Source organism: Alternaria infectoria, assembly GCF_024043175.1.
Source record: "Alternaria infectoria strain BMP 0036 chromosome Unknown scaffold_11, whole genome shotgun sequence".
NCBI classification, from domain to species: domain Eukaryota; kingdom Fungi; phylum Ascomycota; class Dothideomycetes; order Pleosporales; family Pleosporaceae; genus Alternaria; species Alternaria infectoria.
In genome coordinates this window covers 507,833-519,035 of record NW_026250700.1, presented here as the reverse complement: position 1 = coordinate 519,035, position 11,203 = coordinate 507,833, and the positions used below count along the sequence as shown (strand labels likewise).

At 54.1% G+C, this 11,203-nt stretch overlaps 2 protein-coding genes across 2 annotated transcripts; both read right to left on the bottom strand.

Moving 5' to 3' along the window:
* Positions 1 to 679: 679 nt before the first annotated feature.
* J4E92_007048 (uncharacterized protein) lies at positions 680 to 1,703 on the bottom strand (the record flags this gene model as incomplete). The annotated part of the gene is made up of 2 exons (XM_051498411.1): positions 680 to 1,563; positions 1,613 to 1,703. The coding sequence occupies 2 exons, from the start codon at positions 1,701 to 1,703 to the stop codon at positions 680 to 682; spliced, it is 975 nt and encodes a 324-aa protein (XP_051351345.1).
* Positions 1,704 to 5,914: 4,211 nt separating this feature from the next.
* Positions 5,915 to 7,150, bottom strand: J4E92_007047 (uncharacterized protein; the record flags this gene model as incomplete). The annotated part of the gene is made up of 1 exon (XM_051498410.1): positions 5,915 to 7,150. The coding sequence occupies one exon, from the start codon at positions 7,148 to 7,150 to the stop codon at positions 5,915 to 5,917; it is 1,236 nt and encodes a 411-aa protein (XP_051351344.1).
* Positions 7,151 to 11,203: the final 4,053 nt, after the last annotated feature.

The following is an 11,203-nucleotide window of genomic DNA, read 5'->3' as shown; positions in this document are numbered from 1 at the left end:
GTCATCAAACATGTCGCTCAAATTTGATAGTACTAAAACCTCTCTAGCATTTCGCGGTGCCGCTGGTTCTGCAATTCTTCATCGGCGCCTCCATCACGGGAGTGTTCAACGTACGTATGTCATCCAGCGCATCAGAAGATTCTTCTAATAACCCAGGCTTGCGGTACTTTACTCGTAGATGTCAACCCGGTGCGCCCTGCAACAGCTAGTGCGGCTGCCAATCTGTTCCGTTGCATTCTCGCGGCCGCAGCTCTGGCAGCTTTGGACGCCATTATCTCGACGTTGGGAACTGGGTGGACGTTCACCTTCTTAACAGGGCTCACTCTATTTTCAGTGCCTATGGCGTTTCTAATACAGCATTCTGGAAAGAATTGGAGACGTGAACGTCGAAGTCAACCATTGAGGTGTTGAAATTATGAAGTTACCTTGACGTAAATATCGATTCGGCGCTGCTCTACACCGACAATGCAGTCCCAGATTGTTTGTTCCAGACACCAGTTGACCTGGCGAAGCTTTCTTCTCCTTGACATTTAGTTTCGGGTACTTCGTCTTGAACCGTGCTCCTTGAAGGCCCTTCTCCCGGTGCATATGGTGCATACTTATCGACAAGATAGCACATATCCCTATACGCCCTACATCGCCGTCAGTAAACCTCCTACTCAGCATTCCAAAGTCAAACTTACATCTCCCTCTCTTCGCACCCCGGATGATGTGCCGAACGAACAACATTCATCTTAACACAATACAACCGATTGCGATCATCAAACTCTTCCACCGGTTCATCCACACCCATGTCCCGAAGATACTCTTCCTTGTACTCTGCCTTCTTCGCGAACTCGTATCTTTCATACCGCCACATACCAAGGTCCATTTCATGATGCGCGTAATACGCACCGGCGTCGAAAATGTAGATATTGCCGTTCGACACATCTGTAGCGACGTTACCTTCCCATAGATCTCCATGAATGAGTGATGGCTTGATCTGGCGGCCGTTTTCTTCGAGCGCACTGAGGAGACGGGGGATTACGTGGCTTAGGACGCGGGCGGAGATTGCTTCGTACTCGGGCCATGGGTCGTTCTCTTTTTTCTCGATCGAGAGAGCGGTGCGGAGGAGCTTTGTGAAGAAATTGGGCCAGCTTGGGTCCCAGGATATCTCCTGTGCGAAGCGGCCGTGGCAGGTTGGGATGGGGAAACCGAACATTCCTGTAGGGGATTGACTGCATTTATGCAACTGCGCGAGTTTGGTGCAGAAGAGAGTAGGTTCTGGCAGGGTATTCGTCATATCGATGAAGTCGCATAGGAAGAAGTACGTCTCTGGTGCTTCGAGTTTGAACTTGCCCCAGGTATGGGGCTTGGGGACGAAGTTTGGTGTTATCTCGTAGAGTGAGGCCATGGAGTTGTACTCTCCTTTCATCATTACCCGGCCGGCTTCATCAGTGGCGATTTTGAGGAAGTATTTCTTCTCCGCGCCATCGGGGAGGAGGACGACTAAGCAGGCAGTGACGGTCCAGTCAGAGAAGCCATGGCGGTTGGATGAGAGGACTTTGCTTCCTTCGGGGAGAGCTATTGAAGATATCAGTAAAGACGGAGTAATAGTTGATAGTCTGCCTACCCCGAAGTACAGCCTCGTCGATAGGAAAGTTGCCTTTGCTATCGTCACTCCCGTCTCCTTCCTTCGCAATTGAATGTACGGCTTCTGACATATCGGCTTCTGACAAGAACGTGACAGCAAGTGTGAGCAAGCGAGACACTCTCAAGAGAACACGATGTTAACACGTCGGGTTATTGTGTTACATATGATATCATCGCAGTGAATTGGTAGTGAATCCTCCTCACCCCAAGCACACGACACCTGATAACAAACTCAACTACGCCTCATACGCCGCACAGCAACTGCGGTATGACCACATTCCGAGACCAGCTCTTCTGTATGCACATATTGATACCCATTACCTGGTAAGATATGGGTGTCAGAACCGCACTGACTGTACCTCAATCATCAGTATTACTCGCCACACTGGCCATCAAACATACACTCTACATTTCAAAATACTCAAAAACTCCGAAGACCACCTTCAAAAGCACATCGCCAACCCTACGAATCCCTTACCCTGTCGTGTAACCACACCTCTCCCCCTTGCATCGCTATCGATCTCCATCCGGTTAGTTCAATACAATACATTCATCACATAAGCCGGGAATGCAGCCTCGTCTTTTACCCCGCTCGCATGTGACGACTGAAATAGAAACAAACAATCGGCGCGCTAGAAGGGTGTTCGCATGCGCAGTGCATGCAGTTCACGGCACAGGAATAGCAAAGATAGTACCTGATAAGGGACGATCTGTGACGCATAGTAAGCCTACACAATGGAGGGGTTGTTTGGTATGGACAAAGGACTATTTTGAAGACCCCTTGCGGCAGGGTGATGGGAATGGAATGGGTGTTGGAGGGGTAGTGGATGCATGGAGGGGTGGTGTTGCGGGCGCTTATGCGCAGTGAGGGATTGGTGACGCTGGCGAGGGCACGTGGGAGTTGGAAGGGATATCGCTGTCCTGGTCTGGCGGGAGGTCGCGCTTCGGATCGAGATTGTTTTGGTGTTGCTGTGTTGGCCGTGGGGGTACTTCGCGGTGTACCCGCCAGGTTGACAGTCGTCCTTGGAACTCACGTTTGCGACTTGAGGTTACATCATACCTGCTTGCCACCTGCACTTAGACCGGCGGTTAGTGTTTCTCAGTGCAAGTGCCGCTGAAGAAATAATGCGCGTATGCACACGCCTATCCGAGTCTGCCTCCCAGCGCGCATTTCTCCGGCATTTCTCAAAAGAACCCCAATCACGCAGAGGATACAGCGCTTAATGGGCCATTTCACAGCCCGAAGCCACCCACCAGCAAACCAAAAGGCGCAGCTGACCACACCCACGATGCATACAGCCAGGTCGTTCATTCGTCAATGTAACGAGGACAGAACGCCAGAGGGAGCGGTATAGACGTGGCATGTCTCTGGCTCAAACTTCTCGACCCCTCCACACCCCTCACCGTGAACGTACTGTACCACACAAGCGACGCATCGGCCAGCTCCGATCATGGTAGCCAGAAACTTGCCAACAGCCGCGATCTCGATGCTCGCACGGCATGAATGATCTCGCATTGACCGATGCATGACGATAGACGATCTTGTGACCACGCGTCCATCTACCCGCCATCACGATTCCTATGTTCCGCTCCGGCACCGTGACGCGGTAGGTGAAAAGAAAACCTTGGAAGTAGGCGAAACAGTGACATAGGCAAAGGCGGTTCACGCGGAGTGGCAGCGGGGTACAAAAGTGGATAAGCAGGAGGGGGAGAGGAACTGGACGGGTGGGTCTAGGCGGGGTTTAGTCTGGCATTCGTCATATGCCGCGGCTTGCCTGATGCACTCGCTTCGCTTGCTGCTTGGGTGCTTGGGTGCGAAGGGACGTGGAATAGGGGACCGGTTCATGCACGATGGCACCGGCCACGTGTTTTGAAACACCGTAGTCGCTCGCCGACCGATGGGCATGGCCTGTGTGTGTATATGTCACGCTTCTGCATGAACTGTTGGTAGGTTTGACGATAGCGATAGTGTAGGCATCAGGTGTTCTGCGAGGTATGCACATGCACCCCGGATTCGCGTTTTCGCGACCCATTGCATTGACGCGATTGGGACTTTCAGGCAAAGTGCTCGCCCATGGTGATGTGATGGGCTTGCCTGTTTAGCGGAATGATGTCGTATAGTTGCGACGGGACGCGATCCGGCGCGACGGAGAAAGGTCCAGAAGCAGACATGTTTGCTGGGACGCAAAGGTCATCTGGAAAGCGATCGCATGTGCTACGCCGGAGTAGAACAATGCTATTCGTTCGTTGGAGCGATTCGCACAAACGATCCAAGTACCACACTCATTCAGCCGTGGAAAGCACTGAGCACAAAAGAAGGAAGATGCGATGCCACACCCAATCAATACGGCGCACCCCAACAGCTCGTGACACCCACCAAAACCGAAAAGCTAAATGACGGTAACTTAGCAGAGACTGTCGTGGAAGCCGATAGCCCTGGTTCTAGCCAACAGATCCCGTGGAACCCTTCCTGCCCCAACCTCGCGTCTTTTGTCATACACGGAGTACTAGCCACCCACCATCCTTCCCTTCCATCCGAGCCTCCCGACGACGGGCAGTGTCTCTGTGCCTGTCGATCCCAAAACGCAGAATGATGCCAATCCTGCAACTCTATCAAAACTGTTGCCTAATCACCCCATGTCAGGGTGCCCTTGCGCAACGTTGACTCGTGTTATAACCGGGGATCAAGGCAGAGTGTGCCTATCAAAGGAGTTCCCGTGCCCAGGGATAACGCGACGCCTCTTAATCTTGAAATGGGAAGGGACGCGTGCGCTAAGCTTCGGGATGGGGTGGCATGGAACTTTATGAGGAAGGCGAGGCAGGGAAGGAGGCTGATAACGTTGAGCCGCATATGTGGCCGCTATTAAGGGGTGGTTTACTTTGTTGTGATGGCCGCGAGAGACCCTGGATGGAGGGACGGTAGGTAGATTCGCTGTAATGTCATCGTTGCATGCGATGCGCGCGAGCTGTAGGTACTGTGCGACGGCCATCCCAAAGCCCTGGGCCTTACCACCCACAACTGCATCGTAAATAGCACTTTGTGCACTCATGTCTAACCCGGCCATTCCTCCACGCAAACGTGCCCTATTTCTTTTCCCGGCCCGGATCAATATCAAGATAGCAAACCGCTGTCGTTCCACTCTACCAATCTAGAGGGCCAGCGCCAGGCGGCACGAACTCATCTGCACGCCGTCGGATTGGATAGGTGGCAATCCTTCCCGCCTTCACACGCCACGTTCAAGGCCATGGGGGTCGCGGAAAAAGCAAACATCATGACCTTGCCTCTTTGACGCAACCTGCAGCAGGCTTCCATGCACAGCGCTTCTTCTATGGTAAGGCTGAGGACAGCCCGAAACAGCCAATGAAGTTGGCCATGTGCATGCGCAAGCGCCCGTTGGCTGCAACAAGGCACCATCGTGCGTGATGATTCACTAAAAGGACTGTGATGAGTCTGCGACTCACAGTGCGACAGCGCCTCCTGGGAGCCTGGGAACGTGGCAACCCAGGCAGAAGAGGGTGTGTGAAAGCATGTGAAATTCAGGTGTTGCAGACGCAAAAGCATGTGTCGAGACTGATCTGAGGTGTTCGATAGGGTTACTTGTGTCTCAGATTGCCCATGTGTGGCTGGCATGCAGGGGTCGCGGCTTTTGGAGATCGCCGCCGTTGGAAACTTTGATAATGACTGTGTAGGAGAATGCGACGCATGCGGGTTTGATAGGCGGACAGGGCTTGTGAGTCACGAAAGAAGCAGTTGCACAAGGACATGGGAAGTAGATGGTTCGATAATAAGTAATAAAATTTGTAGATAGCAATAGAGTGGTAAGTGGGTATAGCTAGTTTTGACCGTGAGGTACCGATCTTTCTGATAGAGATGTTCCGTAGAGAATCTCTCAAATCTAGTGGACTAACCCAGAAGACAAAGTGTAGTGGTATCCCAGTACCCCCAGAGTAACAACCTGAACACCATGCGTGCCCGAAACCCAAACAGCAAATAACGATAGTAGGCTAGAAAAACAATACAAGAGTAAGAAGGGGGATATCATAGTAGAAAGCAGACTTTTTCCTGTGACCCGCCCAATGCGTGAGAAAACCCGGTAGTGTTGTACATTGTTGTAAACGTGCAAAGCGAATAAGATGCAGCAAGATTAACAATTACGAAATGCAAGAAAGGGTATCTCGCGGTAACATCAAATAATGCGCAAAGCAATGACGGTAAGGGAAAGGGTATACCGAGACAGAAAACGCCAGCGCCAAAGCGTCGAGGTATGAAAGGTAGGAGATCCTAAGCAGATGGGTATCGTAGGATGTCCTCGCAGTTGGCATCGAAGCGCATGGACCAGAGACGCATTCCAGTCATGAGCTTCTCGGTCTTCTCTAGTTCTCGGTCGCGACCGAAGATGGATTCGACAAACTCCTTGCCGCTGTTCTTGCCCATGGAAACGGGCTTCTCTTTGCCGCTCTCCTTCTTAGCGGCCTTCCACATGTAGTCCTCGCAGACCTTGAGGAGCTTGGCGAAGCGGACCCAGAGGCGTTCGCCACTCTCGAGGAAGTCTTCGACCATTTCGTGGTTTTCCTTCTTGCGGATCTTGGGCATGGTCTCGTCGGCCCTCTTGACTTTGCCGGCGAGTTGGATGAGCAGGAGCCAGAGCTCGCCTGCCATCTCGGCGAGGGGAGTTGCGGGGCCGTAGTGGAAGACAGTCCAGTCGTAGATCCACTTGCCGAGGGAGTTGGCGTCGAAGACGGACCCCAGGAGCATGATGGGTTCTTCTGTGGGGTCCCAGTTCTTGTACGAGTAGCCGGCGGGAATGCCAGCGCGGCGCGCATCCTCTTCGGTTGCCTTTGGGCTGGTCTTGGGGGCAGCTGCTGGGGCGGGCTTCTTGGGGGAGGCGGCTGGCTGTCGGCTGGTTGCTGCGGAGGCGCGTCGTGGACGACTGCTGGCCTTTGGCTCTGGATCATAAATAGGAACCTGATCATAGTAATAGTGATCAGCATCCCTCCCGTACATGTCGTGGCGCGCATACTGCTCGTATGGCGGTGGTGGATAGTCGTAGACGTCGTAATCGCGCTCGTAGCCGTATCCTTGGTCGTCGTAGACAACTTTGGTGTAGACGTGACGTGCCGACTGCGACGGTCGACGCTTCCTCTCGCGATTGCTGCGCTTGAGAGGCGGGACGTCTGTGTCGCGGCGTTGCCGACTTGGAATATTGTAACCGAAATAACTTACATATTCAGGGGTGCCTCTCGGCGTCGCGTATGTGCGCGGGTCTGCAGCGCCATACTGAGGCATGGCCCCTCCACGAGGCGTGGGTGCGTACGAGTAGTTGGACGGTACGGCGTGCGATGCCCGTCGAGAGTGGGCCGCAACCTTGGGACTCGCTCGTGGGGTCGCCATCTGGGGCGCGTGCCGCGGCGAGTAGTAGGCGTTACCGGGACCGGGCGACATAGGCGGTGTCGTGCGGAAGTGGTCGTAGGGCATGTTGTAGCCCGGGGGTGGCGTGGGATACTGTTGTGCGTACATGTTGGTGGGTATGTCGCTGGGTGCGGCTCAATGGATGGCGGCGGTGGAGTTCGTGTGCGGGATCGATGGGGAAGGAGCCCAGGCCGGTGCCTGCTTCACCTGGGGATGTGCAAACCGAAGGCGGGTCTTCGTGGGCGTTGGTAGTGGGCGGATGTGAATGGGGGTGCAGCGACGGAGGAGAGAGAAAGGGAAATCCGGCTCTGTCTACTGCACATTGGGTGTAGGATCGTTTAGTTGCTAGAGGGTGCCAGAAGGATCCAGGGTGGAGGATCCTAATCGAGTGTAGACGTTGACGTCTGGTGCTTGGTAATATGTGGTGATGATGCTCGAGTGCGCAAACGAGGAAGCGACGGCGGGCTGCGCCTGCTTTTGAGACGAGCCTCTTTCGCTCTTTCCGCGCGCGGACCACTGTGGATGCCCATCCACCCTAACGCCGCCCCCTGTCGGCGCCATGCATGCACTACCACAGCCCAAGGGACCCCGGCTGTTAGCAGTCCCTCATCTACGGGTCAGATTGACCATGGCACCATGCTGTGCCTCCTGCCCATATTGCCCACGAGTATTCTGGGAAGCTAGCCCCGAAACCTACACTGTCCAAGCCGCTCTCTGACTCTTCTCTGCAGTCGAACGGGACGCTTTCTACAGTATACACCATGTGTTGACTCCCCGTTGATGCCTAACGAGCATTGCGCCCAGCCTGTTTTATATTTGTTCTGTTTTGGGTGTGTAATATTGGAAACATCATGTTGCTCGCTATATACCCGTAATCCTGGACACCCTCAGAGATGCCCCTTCGAGCGTGGCTAGCGTAAGCAGCGCAACTCTGTACCTCCCTTCATTTGCTGTCCTACATGCCGTGCAGCATCGTCTTCGATCCAGCTGTCACCGTTTTCAGCGTGTTTCGTTTGCTGCCGAACGCTCTTCAAACGGCCCTCCTTGCAGCCAACAAAGCTCCACCACACCCTTTCACCCTCCAGATGCGTCGTTGGGCAGGACTCGCGGCTCGCTGCAGCGCGGATGCAAAAACACGGCCCATTCTGCCTGTGCTTCTCTGGCTGCGAGCATCTGCTGGCACCGGCGCAGCTCCTCCCACATGGTCGTCGTACGCAGCCAATCCTGCCGTGACCGACCAGCTACCGAGCGACATATAGCTCGAGTTGATCTCCAGACATCTACCCAGCGTCGCCTTCAGCTCGCGACCATTTCCTAAACGTACCCATTCGTAAACTACCTTTTGCCTAGTACCAACGCTACATGGACCATCGTCGCGGCACACGGCTGGTAGGTTTTGGCTGGAGTCCTTCCCTCCGAAACAGCGGAAGGTCCACCATTCAACGTCGTCCCGCGTCGCTTGGGGCCGATTATCACTGCTAGGGAGGCCCTGTCCACTGCTCAGAGCCGCACTCTATTGCTCGGATCCCTTCTCGAACTTCCCTCTGCTCATGTACCTAAGCTAATTTCCCGCCCGTGAAAATTTTCTCGAATGTCTCACAGCCTCTCCAACTCGCTGGCCTGGGGCGCGCAGCTGTTTACCGCTACTTCGTTGTCTGCAGTCGTCTTCCAAGGCATGTGGTACTGTCGATGTCGGGCCCACTCGCGGCTGCATAGCGCTCCAGCGGCGCCGTTTTGATTCGATCAAAAGCGTCAACAACAAAGTAAATGGTCGCGGTTACATGGTTTGATCTCCCCGCTCGCACCTACTACGGCTCGATAAAGCAAGTTCGCAGCGCAAGTACCTCGCTCTTCCAATTTGACTGGCTCCGGCGGAACGCCTGTATCCGTGCTGTGCATGAAGCCTGCGCCTTGGACGCATACAGCCTGGTATCTCCCGTCAACACGCTCCTTGTAATCTCTCGGCACACAGTTCTCATTTGTATTTTGACCCCGATACTCGGTCCTTATTGGACTACATCGGGCCTTGTCCTTGGGGCTCATCGGGTTGCGCTCCTACCGAGCTTTCCCACAATACTTTCTCGAAGTGTCAAAATTCCCAGTACCCACTTTGCTATCAGACAACTCACCTTGCGTAATCCTTCGCACCCACCAACATCATGCGTTGCTATGACTCCCCATGACCTGCAGAACTGTTTTCTCCGCACCCGCATGCTACTATCGTCATGGACTGATTTCAGAATGAGGCTTTCTCACCAAGTGGACCAGCGAGATACGAAGCGCCGTCGATTCTACACCGTATTCCCACCTGTCTCCAAGACGACCACTAGGATAAGACAAACGCGGCGGTATGGAAGCAACTGCGACACCCGCGAGTACTAACCACAATCGCTATGACGCATCACTCAGGTTTGCGCAGCCCTATCGCATGCAGTTTCATGTCTGCAGCGCTGCGGATTCGCCAGGCATTGCAGGCAACCATGTTAGTCTGCCACGACGCAAGCTGAGCACCGCTGTCGACGACATGCGAGCGCTCTAGCTGCATGACGCACCTCCTAGAATAAATTCCTCGAGCCCAACGATTCGCTCGTGTATTGCAAATTCCATACACCGTAATTGCGAGTATCCGCAGACTCGACGATGTGTGGCGGTGCACATCCTTGGCATGGACGCTCCGAGTCACATGCGCACAACGATTCGCGTTGCAGGGGTGTGGCAAGCGAAACGGTGGATTCCCCTGTGGCGGAATGTCGCCTCAACATCACGGACGTCGGACGAATTATCACAAGCAACACGCAATACACTTTCTCATTGATCACTCTAGGGGTCCGGACGCGTTCGCGATGGGGCTTGTCAGATGGCAAACATCACCATCGCCTTGGTCCGCTTCGTCTTACATTTCGTAGCCATCGATCGGCCAGGTCACCGCCGGCGGCCTTACTGCGTCTCCGATTTGACCGCTTCCGTCAAACAATAGCGAATAATTGAAACACTTAGCGACTCTCGCCACACGGACGATGACTCTTTGGACGAAACAGCTAGAGGCGATCACGCGAGCAATTCAGCTCTCTATCCTGTGACTGCTATTGATATATTCGCCACACATTTCCAATGCAATAGACTCCGCGCTTCCGCAGCCGCCCGCTCATCGAAAAAGCACCACTTCAGCGGTGAGTCATGGTATAGGGAAGAAGCCTGTCCGTTTAGCGAGCCACATGGAAACCAGGCTTCTCCCAGCAGCACGCTGCATTGACGAGCAGTTTAGACAGGTGGACTTTGTCCTGCGTCATAGCTTTCGCCCACCGCCATATTTGCTTTCAAGCAAGGTTGAAGCATGAATAGTGCATGAGGCTCCGCGAGGGTGACAGGCCAACCCCGACGTCGTCCGTTCGCTGTGTGCGTCGTTCAGGCAACGCGTACGAGCTCCGATCAGCGTGTTGAGGTATCGATAATTTTTTCGTCAATCGTCGGTGAGAGGGGTCCTGCGTCTCTGCCTTCCGCTTCGCTGCTATCGTGAGGCGGAAGATCCAGTTTCATGCGTTTGCTTTTGCCCTATCGTGGTAGGCGTCGCTGTGATATCGGAGGACGATTTGCGTAACCTCCAATCGCTACACGGAACTGCTATTGCGCCACCCCGGGACCACGATTCCCGTGACCGTCTTGCCGATGCTTGAGACGCGTATAACGGTCTTTCTTCCTTTTGCGGCTGCCGGGCGGGTGGAAAAAGGACAGTGCTTCAGCTCTACCGTGCCTGCTGCCTAGAGAGACTATCTCAACGACATCGACTGCGGATGACGAGGCTTGCGTCGATCGACGTACGATCGGATAGGCTAAACAAAACGGTTAGTCAACTCGACCATACAGTCAAACGATCTTCACGGATATTAGGTATGCCGCATGCATGTCTACCGTCGAAAAGAGCCGCGGAAGGGGTGTTGAGTTGCCACGAAAAGCAGCCATAGACTACTCCTAGTGTTTGGTACCTGAGGCTCTGCACAGGTACTTGCTGCGCCGATGGCAGACCGTTCCGAGGGGTAATCGGTACCGGAACACAGCTCAAGGTGTTTATCCGATGTTGACATGGGAGCTTGTACTTCAAGTCGATGTACCCGCCCGGTATACGGGCCTTCTGGGAGGGATTAGAGTTGTCGCGTGAGGGGA